This window comes from Oncorhynchus clarkii, unplaced genomic scaffold (genome assembly GCF_045791955.1).
Source record: "Oncorhynchus clarkii lewisi isolate Uvic-CL-2024 unplaced genomic scaffold, UVic_Ocla_1.0 unplaced_contig_8902_pilon_pilon, whole genome shotgun sequence".
Classification (NCBI taxonomy): Eukaryota; Metazoa; Chordata; class Actinopteri; order Salmoniformes; family Salmonidae; genus Oncorhynchus; species Oncorhynchus clarkii.
Genome location: NW_027260952.1, coordinates 152,526 through 172,809, shown reverse-complemented (window position 1 = coordinate 172,809; position 20,284 = coordinate 152,526). Strand labels below are relative to the sequence as shown.

The 20,284-nt window shown below is 42.5% G+C and overlaps 1 protein-coding gene across 2 annotated transcripts in view; it reads right to left on the bottom strand.

Moving 5' to 3' along the window:
* The window catches only part of LOC139402504 (UPF0524 protein C3orf70 homolog A-like), a 40,638-nt gene extending 21,088 nt beyond the window's left edge, over positions 1-19,550 (bottom strand). The window contains exon 1 of one of the 2 annotated variants that reach the window (XR_011633255.1): positions 19,253-19,550. Coding sequence is in view for 1 of the 2 variants with exons in the window: in XM_071146492.1 (XP_071002593.1) it covers positions 19,253-19,427 (175 nt within the window). In the remaining variant the exon portion in view is untranslated. The remainder of the gene's footprint in view (positions 1-19,252) is intronic. The other variant, XM_071146492.1, reaches the window with a different exon arrangement.
* Positions 19,551-20,284: the final 734 nt, after the last annotated feature.

The following is a 20,284-nucleotide window of genomic DNA, read 5'->3' as shown; positions in this document are numbered from 1 at the left end:
GGTTCCAACCGCCATGTCTTTGTGAGACGAAGAGTAGGTGAGCAGATAATCTCTGCATGTGTAGTTCCCACTATAAAGCATGGAGGAGGAGGTGTGATGGTATGGGGGTGCTTTGCTGGTGACACTGTCTGTGATTTATTTAGGATTCAAGGCACACTTTACCAGCATGGCTACCACATCATTCTGCAGCGATACGCCATCCCATCTGGTTTGAGCTTAGTGGGACTATCTTTAGTTTTTCAACAGGACAATGACCCAACATACCTCCAGGCTGTGTAAGGTCTATTTGACAAAGAAGGAGAGTTATGGAGTGCTGCATCAGATGACCTGGCCTCCACAATCACCCGAACTCAACCCAATTGAGATGGTTTGGGATGAGTTGGACTGCAGAGTGAAGGAAAAGCAGTGCTCAGCATATGTGGGAACTCCTTCAAGCCTGTTGTAAAAGCATTCCAGGTGAAGCTGGTTGAGAGAATGCCAAGTGTGTGCAAAGCTGTCATCAAGGCAAAGGGGTGGCTACTTTGAAGAATCTAAAATATATTTAGATTTGTTTAACACTTTTTTGGTTACTACTTAATCCCATGTGTGTTATTTCATAGTTTTGATGTCTTTGATGTCTACAATGTAGAAAATGGTTTAAAAAAATGAAGAAAAACCTTTGAATGAGTCGGTGTGTCCAAACCTTATGACTGGTGCTGTACATCGTTACGGCATGCCAATAAAACAATTTGAATTGAAAAGAAATTGAGCGAGAGAGCTCATGTCTGTCAGCACGACTGCCCACCATGTTGTCCCCAGTCCACCTGGCCGTGCTGCTGCTCCAGTTTCAAATGTTCTGCCTGTGGTTATTATTATTCGACCATGCTGGTCATTCATGAACATTTGAACATCTTGGCCATGTACTGTTATAATCTCCACCCGGCACAGCCAGAAGAGGACTGGCCACCCCTCATAGCCTGTTTCCTCTCTAGGTTTCTTCCTAGGTTCCTCTCTAGGTTTCTTCCTAGGTTTTGGCCTTTCTAGGGAGTTTTTCCTAGCCACCGTGCTTCTACACCTGCATTGCTTGCTGTTTAGGGTTTTAGGCTGGGTTTCTATACAGCACTTTGAGATATCAGCTGATGTACGAAGGGCTATATAAATACATTTGATTTGATTTTGATTACTGTACCAGTACCTCATGCACAGTCACACTCACTGCCCACATGTTAACATTATGTGTGAGAGCAGCACACGTCTGGCTGACTGGCTGGCTGATTGGATGACTGGCTGATTGGCTGGCTGATTGGCTGGATGACTAATTGTCTGGCTGACAGATTGGCTGACTGACTGGCTGGCTGGCTGGCTGACTGACTAGCAGCACAGTGATACAATCACACCCACCCTTCTCTAGCCTGATCTATTGTAAAAAATAAATAAGATTCAAATTCAATTAAATAAAAAGTATTTCAAGGCCTGAATCCCCAAAATAATGTATTTCCCATCCATCCATGCACTCGGTGTGAGGATGGCCCTCTCAGGGATTTTCCTCTGACAGGAAGCTCCAAGGCTGGGACTGTTTCAGTGACCACTGTTTGTGTTGAAGGACAAGGCATGGAGATGTTTGTGTGTTAATGTACTGTATAGTGTGGAAGGTTGTTAATGTACTGTATATTGTGGACGGTTGTTAATGTACTGTATATTGTGGATCTGTGTGGAAGGTTGTTAATGTACTGTATATTGTGGATCTGTGTGGAAGGTTGTTAATGTACTGTATATTGTGGATCTGTGTGGAAGGTTGTTAATGTACTGTATATTGTGGAAGGTTGTTAATGTACTGTATATTGTGGAAGGTTGTTAATGTACTGTATATTGTGGAAGGTTGTTATTGTACTGTATATTGTGGATCTGTGTGGAAGGTTGTTAATGTACTGTATATTGTGGATCTGTGTGGAAGGTTGTTAATGTACTGTATATTGTGGAAGGTTGTTAATGTACTGTATATTGTGGATCTGTGTGGAAGGTTGTTAATGTACTGTATATTGTGGAAGGTTGTTATTGTACTGTATATTGTGGAAGGTTGTTAATGTACTGTATATTGTGGAAGGTTGTTAATGTACTGTATATTGTGGAAGGTTGTTTATGTCCTGTATATTGTGGAAGGTTGTTAATGTACTGTATATTGTGGAAGGTTGTTAATGTACTGTATATTGTGGAAGGTTGTTAATGTACTGTATATTGTGGAAGGTTGTTAATGTACTGTATATTGTGGATCTGTGTGGAAGGTTGTTAATGTACTGTATATTGTGGATCTGTGTGGAAGGTTGTTAATGTACTGTATATTGTGGAAGTTTGTTAATGTACTGTATATTGTGGAAGGTTGTTATTGTACTGTATATTGTGGATCTGTGTGGAAGGTTGTTAATGTACTGTATATTGTGGAAGGTTGTTAATGTACTGTATATTGTGGATCTGTGTGGAAGGTTGTTAATGTACTGTATATTGTGGAAGGTTGTTAATGTACTGTATATTGTGGATCTGTGTGGAAGGTTGTTATTGTACTGTATATTGTGGAAGGTTGTTAATGTGCTGTATATTGTGGAAGGTTGTTAATGTACTGTATATTGTGGATCTGTGTGGAAGGTTGTTAATGTACTGTATATTGTGGAAGGTTGTTAATGTACTGTATAGTGTGGAAGGTTGTTAATGTACTGGATATTGTAGATGTGTGTGGAAGGTTGTTATTGTACTGTATATTGTGGAAGGTTGTTAATGTACTGTATATTGTGGAAGGTTGTTAATGTACTGTACATTGTGGATCTGTGTGGAAGGTTGTCAATGTACTGTATATTGTGGAAGGTTGTTAATGTACTGTATATTGTGGATCTGTGTGAAAGGTTGTTAATGTACTGTATATTGTGGATATGTGTGGAAGGTTGATAATGTACTGTATAGTGTGGAAGGTTGTTAATGTACTGGATATTGTGGAAGATTGTTAATGTACTGGATAGTGTGGAAGGTTGTTAATGTACTGGATAGTGTGGAAGGTTGTTAATGTACTGGATATTGTGGAAGGTTGTTAATGTACTGGATATTGTTAATGTACTGGATAGTGTGGAAGGTTGTTAATGTACTGGATAGTGTGGATGTGTGTGGAAGGTTGTTAATGTACTGGATATTGTGGAAGGTTGTTAATGTACTGGATATTGTGGAAGGTTGTTAATGTACTGTATATTGTGGATGTGTGTGGAAGGTTGTTAATGTACTGGATATTGTGGAAGGTTGTTAATGTACTGTATATTGTGGAAGGTTGTTAATGTACTGTATATTGTGGAAGGTTGTTAATGTACTGGATAGTGTGGAAGGTTGTTAATGTACTGGATAGTGTGGAAGGTTGTTAATGTACTGTATATTGTGGATGTGTGTGGAAGGTTGAAGACTGGCTTTTCGCTCCACTTTGCAAATGTCCTCGTCTGGGCTGAATGTGCTGCGACGTTTCAGGGTTGCTGCTGTGTGTGTGTGTGTGTGTGTGTGTGTGTGTGTGTGTGTGTGTGTGTGTGTGTGTGTGTGTGTGTGTGTGTGTGTGTGTGTGTGTGTGTGTGTGTGGTTTCAGGGCTGTAGAGTAGCTGTAAGATGGATGAAAGGCTAAAACACTAGTTTACCAGGATCAGAGTCAGTCACACACAGAGAGACACGGATGGCAGGCAGGCAGGAAGGAAGGAAGGAAGGAAGGAAGGCAGCATTCCAGGGTCTTAGCCTCAATTCATATAAGTTGAGATGGGATGTAAAGGTTGGATATGAAGTTTGGGTTTCAGCACTATAGGAAGACTCATAGCCTGCTAAAGAAGCATTTCAGATGGTTCACTGAAGACTTCCTGAGGCTGTTTCAGTGTTGTTAGCTTAGCTACACTTTAGCCTTCAAAAGGGCTTTTAACCCACATAAAGGGGTGCATGGCTAGCGATGTAATACATGATATAACATCCTAATGTCATACTAAAGACACTACATACAGAGACAGTTCCCCTAAACAGGGAGTTTCCTGGTCGTCAACCTCCCTCCCACCTGATTGGATGTTATGTCATGAATAATGAATTCACAGAGATGCTGTGAAGAGATGCATCATGGGGACTGGTGGTATTTAGAGACATTTACAGATGATTAGGCTGAGCTCTCAAGCACAGCTGGGAATCTACCTCTGCTAATCACACGCACACGCCAATAAACTTTGATTCAACACATACGCACTCTCGAATGAGAGATGACATACATTATTGGCTCTGGCAGCGACATTAAACAGATAAGTCCCAGTAATATGCAGATCTGGTGACATGACTAACACCACTAGCTGGGACTGATTGTCCCTTTTCTATCTAACACCACTGTCTGTGACTGATTGTCCCTTTCTAGCTAACACCACTAGCTGTGACTGATTGTCCCTTTCTAACACCACTAGCTGTGACAGATAGAAAGGGGACAATCAGTTACAGCTAGTGGTGTCAGATAGAAAGGGGACAATCAGTTACAGCTAGTGGTGTCAGATAGAAAGGGGACAATCAGTTACAGCTAGTGGTGTCAGATAGAAAGGGGACAATCAGTCACAGCTAGTGGTGTTAGATAGAAAGGGGACAATCAAACACCACTAGCTGTGACTGATTGTCCCCTTTCTATCTGACACCACTAGCTGTAACTGATTGTCTCTTTCTATCTAACACCACTAGCTGGGACTGATTGTCCCTTTCTAACACCACTAGCTGTGACTGATTGTCTCTTTCTATCTAACACCACTAGCTGGGACTGATTGTCCCTTTCTAACACCACTAGCTGGGACTGATTGTCTCTTTCTATCTAACACCACTAGCTGGGACTGATTGTCTCTTTCTATCTAACACCACTAGCTGTGACTGATTGTCTCTTTCTATCTAACACCACTAGCTGGGACTGATTGTCTCTTTCTATCTAACACCACTAGCTATGACTGATTGTCTCTTTCTATCTAACACCACTAGCTGTGACTGATTGTCCCTTTCTAACACCACTAGCTGTGACAGATTGTCTCTTTCTATCTAACACCACTAGCTGGGACTGATTGTCCTGTTCCATCTAACACCACTAGCTGGGACTGATTGTCCCTTTCTAACACCACTAGCTGTGACTGATTGTCTCTTTCTATCTAACACCACTAGCTGGGACTGATTGTCCCTTTCTAACACCACTAGCTGGGACTGATTGTCTCTTTCTATCTAACACCACTAGCTGGGACTGATTGTCCCTTTCTAACACCACTAGCTGGGACTGATTGTCTCTTTCTATCTAACACCACTAGCTGGGACTGATTGTCTCTTTCTATCTAACACCACTAGCTGGGACTGATTGTCTCTTTCTATCTAACACCACTAGCTGTGACTGATTGTCTCTTTCTATCTAACACCACTAGCTGGGACTGATTGTCTCTTTCTATCTAACACCACTAGCTGGGACTGATTGTCTCTTTCTATCTAACACCACTAGCTGGGACTGATTGTCTCTTTCTATCTAACACCACTAGCTGTGACTGATTGTCCCTTTCTAACACCACTAGCTGTGACAGATTGTCCTTCACCAATGGTCCCTTTCCATCTCAGCAACAGTCATCAACATTTCACAACATATTAAGTTGTGGAGGAAACACCTCTGGAGCACATGTAGAGACAGAACGTATTGTATGTCATATTGTAGAGTACAAACAGTCCGAAATACTTACGATACTGTCAGAATTGTCGCATCATACAGGTTTCATAAAACTACAGTTGTGTAGCGACTGTTTTCAGGATGAAAAACATTTCAGCTACTAATGTAAAATGAGGCCACTGGTTTTGAAGAGGGGTAGAAAACCTGTTTTCAGAATGAAACATTTCAGCCACTCTAATGTAAAGAGGCCACAGTTTTTTTTGCATTTTTAATAAAAAATTCACAAAAACCACGAGTGACAAATCCATTCCTATTTTCAGCCCTATTTTCACTTCCTGTCCCTCTGAGTAATCACAGAGGAGAACGTGCATAGTACCACTCCAACCCAGCCTCCAGGGACTAATAAGGAAACAGACATACACTGCATGAATATATTTCTATTTGATCATACAGTTGTAGCTCTCAGGTTATAGTTCTCAGGGTGTATCTCTCAGGTTATAGTTCTCAGGTTGTATCTCTCAGGTTATAGTTCTCAGGGTGTAGCTCTCAGGTTATAGTTCTCAGGGTGTAGCTCTCAGGTTATAGTTCTCAGGGTGTATCTCTCAGGTTATAGTTCTCAGGGTGTATCTCTCAGGTTATAGTTCTCAGGGTGTATCTCTCAGGTTATAGTTCTCAGGTTGTATCTCTCAGGTTATAGTTCTCAGGGTGTAGCTCTCAGGTTATAGTTCTCAGGGTGTAGCTCTCAGGTTATAGTTCTCAGGGTGTATCTCTCAGGTTATAGTTCTCAGGTTGTATCTCTCAGGTTATAGTTCTCAGGGTGTCTCTCTCAGGTTATAGTTCTCAGGTTGTATCTCTCAGGTTATAGTTCTCAGGGTGTAGCTCTGAGGTTATAGTTCTCAGGGTGTAGCTCTCAGGTTATAGTTCTCAGGGTGTATCTCTCAGGTTATAGTTCTCAGGGTGTATCTCTCAGGTTATAGTTCTCAGGTTGTATCTCTCAGGTTATAGTTCTCAGGGTGTAGCTCTCAGGTTATAGTTCTCAGGGTGTATCTCTCAGGTTATAGTTCTCAGGGTGTATCTCTCAGGTTATAGTTCTCAGGGTGTATCTCTCAGGTTATAGTTCTCAGGGTGTATCTCTCAGGGTGTAGCTCTCAGGTTATAGTTCTCAGGGTGTATCTCTCAGGTTATAGCTCTCAGGGTGTAGCTCTCAGGTTGTAGCTCTCAGGTTATAGTTCTCAGGGTGTATCTCTCAGGTTATAGTTCTCAGGGTGTATCTCTCAGGTTATAGTTCTCAGGGTGTAGCTCTCAGGTTATAGTTCTCAGGGTGTATCTCTCAGGTTATAGCTCTCAGGGTGTATCTCTCAGGTTATAGTTCTCAGGGTGTAGCTCTCAGGGTGTATCTCTCAGGTTATAGTTCTCAGGGTGTATCTCTCAGGTTATAGTTCTCAGGTTGTAGCTCTCAGGTTATAGTTCTCAGGGTGTAGCTCTCAGGTTGTAGCTCTCAGGGTGTATCTCTCAGGTTGTAGCTCTCAGGTTATAGTTCTCAGGGTGTAGCTCTCGGGTGAGTTTCAGGTTGAAACTCTCAGGTTGGGTTCAAGCCCACCTCTGAAGTGGTGTCAACCATTTCCCCCATCCCTAGCGAACACAGCTGATTAAACTAACTGCATTCTGAACTGAAGATCATGATTAGGTGATTATTGGAGTCAGGTGTGTTAGCTGGGGCAAAAGTGTGACACCAATCAGGCCCTGGAGGACTGGAGTTGCCCATCCCTGTCCTAGGTTCTCTGGGTAATTCCCTTGGTAATCCCTTGGTTCTGGGTCAGTGTGGACAGAGCAGTCTCTCTGTCTGTTCAATAATTCATACTTCCTACACTAGCAGTCAGGTAGCTCCTCTCAAGACAGAGCATCTAGAACGGCTGTTAAAACAGTGTCTACCAGGACTAGACTACATACAGTATCTACCAGGAATAGACTACAGTATCTATCAGGACTAGACTACATACAGTATCTACCAGAACTAGACTACATACAGTATCTACCAGGACTAGACTACATACAGTATCTACCAGGACTAGACTACATACAGTATCTACCAGGACTAGACTATATACAGTATCTACCAGAACTAGACTACAGTATCTATCAGGACTAGACTACATACAGTATCTACCAGAACTAGACTACATACCGTATCTACCAGAACTAGACTACATACAGTATCTACCAGGACTAGACTACATACAGTATCTACCAGAACTAGACTACATACAGTATCTACCAGGACTAGACTACATACAGTATCTACCAGAACTAGACTACATACCGTATCTACCAGAACTAAACTACATACCGTATCTACCAGGACTAGACTACATACAGTATCTACCAGGACTAGACTACATACAGTATCTACCAGGACTAGACTACATACAGTATCTACCAGGACTAGACTACATACAGTATCTACCAGGACTAGACTACATACAGTATCTACCAGGACTAGACTACACGCAGTATCTACCAGGACTAGACTATATACAGTACAGTATCTACCAGGACTAGACTATATACAGTACAGTATCTACCAGGACTAGACTATATACAGTACAGTATCTACCAGGACTAGACTATATACAGTATCTACCAGGACTAGACTATATACAGTACAGTATCTACCAGGACTAGACTACATACAGTATCTACCAGGACTAGACTATATACATTATCTACCAGGACTAGACTATATACAGTATCTACCAGGACTAGACTATATACAGTATCTACCAGGACTAGACTATATACAGTATCTACCAGGACTAGACTGTTACGCACGCCTCTATGAAGAGGGAACGCAACACCCTGCTACAACTAAACTCTGTGAAGTGAAAGAGGTATGGACTGTAGGTGTGAGTAAGGATGACACAGACAGTATGTGGTACCGTTTACAAGGACTTTATTCCTTTACACGGTAATATGGGAAAAAGGGGCTGGACGGAACCAAAGCAAAGAAAGTAAATCTCAAAGCCCCCCCTCTCCTATCTTACCTGCCTACCCACAACTTACCTAATTTAGCACCACCTGGTGCCCTAACCAAAATACAGGGAGTGGTCCGCCCAGGTCTTACCTAGTGTGCCTAGACAATGAATATACTACGGGTATATGTATGCCCGCGGGCCTCTTGCCTAAGCACTCCCAAGGTGCCTTCCCCTTCCCCCCTGGGAACAAATGAAACAGAATATTAAACAATTTCACAAACAAACTAAAAAACAAAGGACATCAAATAAGCTCTACATGAGCAACAAACTCACAGAACATAGCAACAACAAACTCCCAGCAATGAACTCCCAGCAAGATCAACCTCTAGCAAAACTCTCTATCACAAACAATCGCTCTGCAATGACCTCAGAGCAAATCTCTAGCAAAATCTCTCTCAGCAATCCCTACCTCCAAATCTCTCTAGCAAAATCTCTCAGCAATCCCTACCTCCAAAATCTCTCTAGCAAAATCTCTCTCAGCAATCCCTACCTCCAAAATCTCTCTAGCAAAATCTCTCTCAGCAATCCCTACCTCCAAAATCTCTCTAGCAAAATCTCTCTCAGCAATCCCTACCTCCAAAATCTCTCTAGCAAAATCTCTCTCAGCAATCCCTACCTCCAAAATCTCTCTAGCAAAATCTCTCTCAGCAATCCCTACCTCCAAAATCTCTCTAGCAAAATCTCTCTCAGCAATCCCTACCTCCAAAATCTCTCTAGCAAAATCTCTCTCAGCAATCCCTACCTCCAAAATCTCTCTTCCAAAATCTCTCTAGCAAAATCTCTCTCAGCAATCCCTACCTCCAAAATCTCTCTCTCCTGAACAGAACACTGGCTTTTATATAGCTTCAGAATGAATGTATAATTGGAGACAGCTGTGTCTTGACGAGGGGGCGGGGTCAGCTCTCCAATTAGCCCTGGAGTCGACCAATCAGCTGCTTGAGGGATTTCAGGAAGCCATTTCCTGAAATAAACACATGCAAATACACAAACTACAACACATAAACTGGGGAACGTAACAAGACTATATACAGTATCTACCAGGACTAGACTACATACAGTATCTACCAGGACTAGACTACAGTACAGTATCTACCAGAACTAGACTACATACAGTATCTACCAGGACTAGACTACACACAGTATCTACCAGGACTAGACTATATACAGTATCTACCAGGACTAGACTACAGTATCTATCAGGACTAGACTACAGTATCTACCAGGACTAGACTACATACAGTATCTACCAGGACTAGATTACATACAGTATCTACCAGGACTAGACTACAGTATCTACCAGGACTAGACTACAGTATCTACCAGGACTAGACTACATACAGTATCTACCAGGACTAGACTACACACAGTATCTACCAGGACTAGACTATATACAGTATCTACCAGGACTAGACTACAGTATCTATCAGGACTAGACTACAGTATCTACCAGGACCAGACTACACACAGTATCTACCAGGACTAGACTACATACAGTATCTACCAGGACTAGATTACATACAGTATCTACCAGGACTAGACTACAGTATCTACCAGGACTAGACTACATACAGTATCTACCAGGACTAGACTACAATATCTACCAGGACTAGACTACATACAGTGTCTACCAGGACTAGACTACATACAGTATCTACCAGGACTAGACTACATACAGTATCTACCAGGACCAGACTACACACAGTATCTACCAGGACTAGACTACAGTATCTACCAGGACTAGACTACATACAGTATCTACCAGGACTAGACTACAGTATCTACCAGGACTAGACTACATACAGTGTCTACCAGGACTAGACTACATACAGTATCTACCAGGACTAGACTATATACAGTATCTACCAGAACTAGACTATATACAGTATCTACCAGGACTAGACTACATACAGTATCTACCAGGACTAGACTACAGTATCTACCAGGACTAGACTACATACAGTATCTACCAGGACTAGACTACATACAGTATCTACCAGGACCAGACTACACACAGTATCTACCAGGACTAGACTATATACAGTATCTACCAGGACTAGACTATATACAGTATCTACCAGGACTAGACTATATACAGTATCTACCAGGACTAGACTACATACAGTACAGTATCTACCAGGACTAGACTACATACAGTACAGTATCTACCAGGACTAGACTACATACAGTGTCTACCAGGACTAGACTACATACAGTGTCTACCAGGACTAGACTACATACCGTATCTACCAGGACTAGACTACATACAGTATCTACCAGGACTAGACTACATACAGTATCTACCAGAACTAGACTACATACAGTATCTACCAGGACTAGACTACATACAGTATCTACCAGAACTAGACTACATACAGTATCTACCAGAACTAGACTACACACAGTATCTACCAGAACTAGACTACACACAGTATCTACCAGGACTAGACTACATACAGTATCTACCAGAACTAGACTATATACAGTATCTACCAGGACTAGACTACATACAGTATCTACCAGGACTAGACTACATACAGTATCTACCAGGACTAGACTACATACAGTATCTACCAGGACTAGACTACATACAGTATCTACCAGGACTAGACTGCATACAGTATCTACCAGGACTAGACTACATACCGTATCTACCAGGACTAGACTACATACAGTATCTACCAGAACTAGACTACATGCAGTATCTACCAGAACTAGACTACATACAGTATCTACCAGAACTAGACTACATACAGTATCTACCAGGACTAGACTACACACAGTATCTACCAGGACTAGACTACACACAGTATCTACCAGGACTAGACTATATACAGTATCTACCAGGACTAGACTACAGTATCTACCAGGACTAGACTACATACAGTATCTACCAGGACTAGACTACATACAGTATCTACCAGGACTAGACTACATACAGTATCTACCAGGACTAGACTACATACAGTATCTACCAGGACTAGACTACAGTATCTACCAGAACTAGACTACATACAGTATCTACCAGAACTAGACTACACACAGTATCTACCAGGACTAGACTACAGTATCTACCAGGACTAAAATACACACAGTATCTACCAGGACCAGACTACAGTACAGATATATATATATATACATATATATAGAGGATGACAGTTACATGTAGAGTAGAAGATGACAGGTACATGTAGAGTAGAGGATGACAGCTACATGTAGAGGATGACAGGTACATGTAGAGGATGACAGGTACATGTAGAGGATGACAGGTACATGTAGAGGATGACAGGTACATGTAGAGGATGACAGGTACATGTAGAGGATGACAGGTACATGTAGAGGATGACAGGTACATGTAGAGGATGACAGGTACATGTAGAGGATGATAGGTACATGTAGAGGATGACAGGTACATGTAGAGGATGACAGGTACATGTAGAGGATGACAGGTACATGTAGAGGATGACAGGTACATGTAGAGGATGACAGCCACATGTAGAGGATGACAGGTACATGTAGAGGATGACAGCCACATGTAGAGGATGACAGGTACCCCCACTCCACACACATTATTATTATTGGACCATGCTGGTCATTTATGAACATTTGAACATCTTGGCCATGTTCTGTTATAATCTCCACCCGGCACAGCCAGAAGAGGACTGGCCACCCCTCATAGCCTGGTTCCTCTCTAGGTTTCTTCCTAGGTTTTGGCCTTTCTAGGGAGTTTTTCCTAGCCACCGTGCTTCTACACCTGCATTGCTTGCTGTTTGGGGTTTTAGGCTGGGTTTCTGTACAGCACTTTGAGATATCAGCTGATGTACGAAGGGCTATATAAATAAATTTGATTTGATTTGATTTGACATACACTCCCCTCCACTTTTGACCAGAGTCCTATGGGGTAGTGCACTAAATAGGTAATAGGGTGCCATTTGGGATGACGACATACAGAGACTGTGGTTTTAAGCCTGTAGATGCAAGCAGGAAGTAGTACATTTCCTGCTCCCTCAGAGGACATCATGTCTCTTCCTGTTTATTATCACATTACTTCTCAGACTGTTAATTCATAATTTATTATTCATGACCTCTATTAACTATAACCCTGTCTAATTTACACTTCCTGTTTATTATTCATGACCTACATTAACTATAACCCCTGTCTAATGTACACATCCTGTTTATTATTCATGACCTATATTAACTATAACCCCTGTCTAATGTACACATCCTGTTTATTATTCATGACCTATATTAACTATAACCCCTGTCTAATGTACACTTCCTGTGTATTATTCACTATTTATTATTCATGACCTATATTAACTATAACCCCTGTCTAATGTACACTTCCTGTTTATTATTAAGGACCTATATTAACTATAACCCCTGTCTAATTTACACTTCCTGTGTATTATTCACTATTATTTATTCATGACCTACATTAACTATAACCCCTGTCTAATGTACACTTCCTGTTTATTATTCATGACCTACATTAACTATAACCCCTGTCTAATGTACACTTCCTGTTTATTATTCATGACCTATATTAACTATAACCCCTGTCTAATGTACACTTCCTGTGTATTATTCACTATTTATTATTCATGACCTACATTAACTATAACCCCTGTAATGTACACTTCCTGTTTATTATTCATGACCTACATTAACTATAACCCCTGTCTAATTTACACATCCTGTTTATTATTCATGACCTATATTAACTATAACCCCTGTCTAATGTACACTTCCTGTGTATTATTCACTATTTATTATTCATGACCTACATTAACTATAACCCCTGTAATGTACACTTCCTGTTTATTATTCATGACCTACATTAACTATAACCCCTGTCTAATTTACACATCCTGTTTATTATTCATGACCTATATTAACTATAACCCCTGTCTAATGTACACTTCCTGTTTATTATTAATGACCTATATTAACTATAACCCCTGTCTAATGTACACTTCCTGTTTATTATTCATGACCTATATTAACTATAACCCCTGTCTAATGTACACTTCCTGTTTATTATTCATGACCTATATTAACTATAACCCCTGTCTAATGTACACTTCCTGTTTATTATTCATGACCTATATTAACTATAACCCCTGTCTAATGTACACTTCATACTCTTCATATAATATTATGCATAACAACGGCGGCATCGGTGGGAGAACTATAGACACTTCATATAATATACACAGTGGAGGTGATGGAAACATGGCTGTAACAGCCTCAGCAATGTTTGTTTCCATAGGAGGAGGAGGAGAGAGAGAGAGCTGTTGCCATACCTCCATCCCCCCAGAGGGATACCTCTGTTAATGCTGCCAGCAGGGTCTGAATCATCTAGGATGGGAGGAGAGGGAGGTTGGGTGTGGGGGGATCACAAATGGCAACGGGCCAGATGGTTTGATAAGGTTTGACGGACCAGAGAGGTCAAGTGGCAGCTGAACTATAACCTCTGAGAGTGACCCCTCTCTGCCTGTTCTCTCAGTGATCAGTCAGCCCAGAGTCAGTCAGCCCAGAGTCAGTCAGCCCAGAGTCAGTCAGCCCAGAGACCGTCAGCCCAGAGACCGTCAGCCCAGAGACCGTCAGCCCAGAGACAGTCAGCCCAGAGACAGTCAGCCCAGAGACGGTCAGCCCAGAGACGGTCAGCCCACAGACGGTCAGCCCAGAGACGGTCAGCCCAGAGACGGTCAGCCCAGAGACGGTCAGCACACAGACAGTCAGCCCAGAGACAGCTGTGTGTTGGTGTTCTGTGTATAACATTAGTGTGTTCAGGCTATAGAATACAGTCTGACTATGATATACTTTTTGAAATGCCATCCTCTGTCACTTCAGCTTGACACAATAACAATGTTGTTTTGGGGTCCGGCCCGGAGACACAGGACTGCTTGACTTTACCCATCACAATAACAATGTTGTTTTGGGGTCCGACCCGGAGACACAGGACTGCTTGACTTTACCCATCACAATAACAATGTTGTTTTGGGGTCCGGCCCGGAGACACAGGACTGCTTGACTTTACCCATCACAATAACAATGTTGTTTTGGGGTCCGGCCCGGAGACACAGGACTGCTTGACTTTACCCATCACAATAACAATGTTGTTTTGGGGTCCGGCCCGGAGACACAGGACTGCTTGACTTTACCCATCACAATAACAATGTTGTTTTGGGGTCCGGCCCGGAGACACAGGACTGCTTGACTTTACCCATCACAATGACAATGTTGTTTTGGGGTCCGGCCCGGAGACACAGGACTGCTTGACTTTACCCATCACAATAACAATGTTGTTTTGGGGTCCGGCCCGGAGACACAGGACTGCTTGACTTTACCCATCACAATGACAATGTTGTTTTGGGGTCCGGCCCGGAGACACAGGACTGCTTGACTTTACCCATCACAATGACAATGTTGTTTTGGGGTCCGGCCCGGAGACACAGGACTGCTTGACTTTACCCATCACAATGACAATGTTGTTTTGGGGTCCGGCCCGGAGACACAGGACTGCTTGACTTTACCCATCACAATGACAATGTTGTTTTGGGGTCCGGCCCGGAGACACAGGACTGCTTGACTTTACCCATCACAATGACAATGTTGTTTTGGGGTCCGGCCCGGAGACACAGGACTGCTTGACTTTACCCATCACAATGACAATGTTGTTTTGGGGTCCGGCCCGGAGACACAGGACTGCTTGACTTTACCCATCACAATGACAATGTTGTTTTGGGGTCTGGCCCGGAGACACAGGACTGCATGACTTTACCCATCACAATAACAATGTTGTTTTGGGGTCCGGCCCGGAGACACAGGACTACTTGACTTTACCCATCACAATAACAATGTTGTTTTGGGGTCTGGCCCGGAGACACAGGACTGCTTGACTTTACCCATCACAATAACAATGTTGTTTTGGGGTCCGGCCCGGAGACACAGGACTGCTTGACTTTACCCATCACAATAACAATGTTGTTTTGGGGTCCGGCCCGGAGACACAGGACTGCTTGACTTTACCCATCACAATAACAATGTTGTTTTGGGGTCCGGCCCGGAGACACAGGACTGCTTGACTTTACCCATCACAATAACAATGTTGTTTTGGGGTCTGGCCCGGAGACACAGGACTGCTTGACTTTACCCATCACAATAACAATGTTGTTTTGGGGTCTGGCCCGGAGACACAGGACTGCTTGACTTTACCCATCACAATAACAATGCAGCAAACGGAGAATGGAGGAGCATTACAGAGGATGTAGGCTGACAGACACGCAGCTACCAGTTACTGAACAGCACTGTGAAGTCAAGAGTCGGGACAGATGACTGTGTTACTGATACAGAAAAGGAAACTGACTGACAACACATTTCACAGGCGTTTCTAGGGTCTCACTTCTCCAAAACGTACAAACATATGGACAAAGACGCACGGGCACACACACACACACACACACACACACGTCAAACCCTTGGTCCCTGGTTAACCACAGGGCTTTATGGTCCCTGGTTAACCACAGGGCTTTATGGTCCCTGGTTAACCACAGGGCTTTATGGTCCCTGGTTAAACACTCCCTCTTCCTCCCTTCCCTTTTCCTCCTCCCTCCCTCCCTCCCTCCCTCCCTCCCTCCTTAGTTGACTGAGGAAAACTAAACTCTCTCTGGGACTCAGTCTCCATGCTACTCTAATGGGTGCTAGTCTAGACAGATACAGTTCCAGACACTCCTTAGAAAGTGTAATATTTACTCCAAACACTTTGCTGCAGAAGGTACAGTAGACGCTTGATAAACTGCAGTGTGTCTGATGATTAGGTTTAGTGGGGATGTTGGGCACACAAACACACACACACACACACTCTATATATCCCTCAGCATTGGCTTGGTCTTCTATCACCTGTTTTCACCACGTGTAACCTGGTCAGACAGTGAGGAAGTGAGCCTGCCCTCTACTGGTGGCTGAGTGTAACTTCACTCAGTTTCACTACTTGGTGTTGTGGTGTTGTAATACATTATTAACAATGTAACGATACCTTCATCATAACCCAGCTGGTGTAGTGCAGAGAAACCAGATAATACCTTCATCAATGTCTGTTGTAGTGCAGAGAAACCAGATAATACCTTCATCAATGTCTGTTGTAGTGCAGAGAAACCAGATAATACCTTCATCATAACCCAGCTGGTGTAGTGCAGAGAAACCAGATAATACCTTCATCAATGTCTGTTGTAGTGCAGAGAAACCAGATAATACCTTCATCATAACCCAGCTGGTGTAGTGCAGAGAAACCAGATAATACCTTCATCAATGTCTGTTGTAGTGCAGAGAAACCAGATAATACCTTCATCAATGTCTGTTGTAGTACAGAGAAACCAGATAATACCTTCATCAATGTCTGTTGTAGTACAGAGAAACCAGATAATACCTTCATCATAACCCAGCTGTTGTAGTGCAAAGAAACAAGATAATACCTTCATCAATGTATGTTGTAGTACAGAGAAACCAGATAATACCTTCATCAATGTCTGTTGTAGTACAGAGAAACCAGATAATACCTTCATCATAACCCAGCTGTTGTAGTGCAGAGAAACCAGATAATACCTTCATCAATGTCTGTTGTAGTGCAGAGAAACCAGATAATACCTTCATCAATGTCTGTTGTGGTGCAGAGAAACCAGATAATACCTTCATCAATGTCTGTTGTAGTGCAGAGAAACCAGATAATACCTTCATCATAACCCAGCTGTTGTAGTGCAGAGAAACCAGATAATACCTTCATCAATGTCTGTTGTAGTACAGAGAAACCAGATAATACCTTCATCATAACCCAGCTGTTGTAGTGCAGAGAAACCAGATAATACCTTCATCATAACCCAGCTGTTGTAGTGCAGAGAAACCAGATAATACCTTCATCAATGTCTGTTGTAGTGCAGAGAAACCAGATAATACCTTCATCATAACCCAGCTGGTGTAGTGCAGAGAAACCAGATAATACCTTCATCAATGTCTGTTGTAGTGCAGAGAAACCAGATAATACCTTCATCATAACCCAGCTGGTGTAGTGCAGAGAAACCAGATAATACCTTCATCAATGTCTGTTGTAGTGCAGAGAAACCAGATAATACCTTCATCAATGTCTGTTGTAGTACAGAGAAACCAGATAATACCTTCATCAATGTCTGTTGTAGTGCAGAGAAACCAGATAATACCTTCATCAGTGTCTGGTGTAGTGCAGAGAAACCAGATAATACCTTCATCAATGTCTGTTGTAGTGCAGAGAAACCAGATAATACCTTCATCATAACCCAGCTGTTGTAGTGCAGAGAAACCAGATAATACCTTCATCAATGTCTGTTGTAGTGCAGAGAAACCAGATAATACCTTCATCATATACCAGCTGTTGTAGTGCAGAGAAACCAGATAATACCTTCATCAATGTCTGTTGTAGTACAGAGAAACCAGATAATACCTTCATCAATGTCTGTTGTAGTACAGAGAAACCAGATAATACCTTCATCAATGTCTGTTGTGGTGCAGAGAAACAAGCTTGTTGCCCAAAAACATATGTTGGTGTAACGAGAGCCAACTGTAGTTTATAACCTCAAGGTCCAGACAATGATCCTCAATACTCTAGTCTGGCAGTCCTGTCTGAATTCTTGGAGACTTGGTCATGAGATTCCTATAGATTGTAAGACAGTGTAGTCTATTTAGTCATCTCAGTAGCCAACTGCTGAGGCTGAGCTGCAAGACAGACATGGTCTGTTGATGAATAAGAGGTTGAATGAATTCACTGTCTTTAACATCATTCATTCTCTCTCTATCAGCAGCTTCCAGCTGTGAGGGTGACAGTCCATGAATGGTACACTGGTGGAGGTTCATCATACTGTGTGTGTGCGTCCATGTCTGTCTGTCTGTCTGTCTGTCTGTCTGTCTGTCTGTCTGTCTGTCTGCACCACTGAGCCAACATTGAATAACTAGGAACAATATTCTAGCCTGCTACTGGTTTTATCAGCTGAATTTAGGCTCTGTATTTAGATATGTAGTCTATCACATCAGAATGTCTGTGTTGACTTGTCCCATCCAGCTAAGAGGATGTATGTCTGGTTAACAACAAGCCAACAAAAACGGAGGAGTGCTATTCTGCCCTACCAAGCAAAAAGGCAGTAATTGCTCATTTGGTTGAAAATGAGTTAGTCATTTTTGATAGAATTAAAGACATGCATAATCATGTGGAAAAGTATCCTGTCTCTGTTGTATTGTGTTCAGGATAAAATAGGGGTCATGTTAGCAGTAACTGTATAAAGTTACTATGAAACCAACGTAAATAAAAGCCATTTTTCTCAGTTCCAAGCTATGAGCAGTTACTGCCTTTTTGCTTGGTAGGGCAGTAGAATTGTCTGAAGTCAAACAATAGGCTGCTATTCTTGTAAACATTCGCATATAACAGGCTATTTATAGACATTCATTGAATTTCTCCTTCCAACCAGGGAGTGAGCGGAGAGCACAGCTAAGCACATGGAGAACCCAGAGAATGGTGAGACATCGACGGTCTTTAAGCAAGGCTACTCACAGTGACACCATCCCAAGTGGCAGCACCAGTGGAGCTTGAAGCACTTCCCGTGGCTGTGTGTTGCGCAGATGGACAGTCCGTCGCACGGGAGAAAGTCCGGTCTCCCCGCGCAGCTCCGGGCCAACGCCTGTGCCTCGTCCAACTTCTCGCTCTTCCGTCCGCCCGACGCGGCCATCGCGCAGCGCACACCCCAGGATCAAACAAATGTACAAATGTAACCCATCGGAGAACGCAGTTTTAGCCCACCAGCCAAAAATGGTCTGGAATTTCGGTTTTGGTCTCAAAACCTCAGCAAACGCCAAATGTCTAACCAGGGAGGAAACTCCAAAGCGTGACGCAAACGAGTTAAATGTGGCACCGTTGTAGCCACCCCCCCAAGCAGCACAGAGAGAATCAAAATGCGATGAAAGTTCCAGTTCCACGAATACGATTGACAGCTTGTTTTACGTAAACATCTGGATCTCCAGCCGCTGGAATGATTTTCTGTAAACGTCGACGAGGTTATCTCAGCCAGAGAGATTTCCGTGGCGTATCCCGTGTCAGGCTTTCATTTGATATAGCCAGCCTTCTATCAGCCTGACAAGAGACTCCCCTGTCTGTTGATGAAGCCCTCGCCGTTTCCTTCCTCTTAGGCTATCCCCTCCTCCTCCTCCTCTCTTTCTCTCCCTCTCTCTCTCTCTCTCTCTCTCTCTTTCTCCCCCCCCCCCCCCCCAGTTCGGTTCAGCCATAAAGGTAGTCCGATAGTTGGTCTATTGTCCTCATTTCTGGCTTTAATAGCCTTTCCTCCGAAATCATAACTGATTCAGATGAAAGTAATCATGTAAACAAAGCCTATAATTTGAATCATTAGCAACCTTTTTCAAGATAAATATAGGTAATTCTGTTAACGGATCCTTCATTTTTTAAATTTTAAATTTTATTAATTTACACTTTATTTAACTAGGCCAATCAGTAAAGAAAAAAGTATTATTTACAATGACGGCCTACCAAAAGAGGAAACAAAATATAGGACAAATCACACATCATGATCAG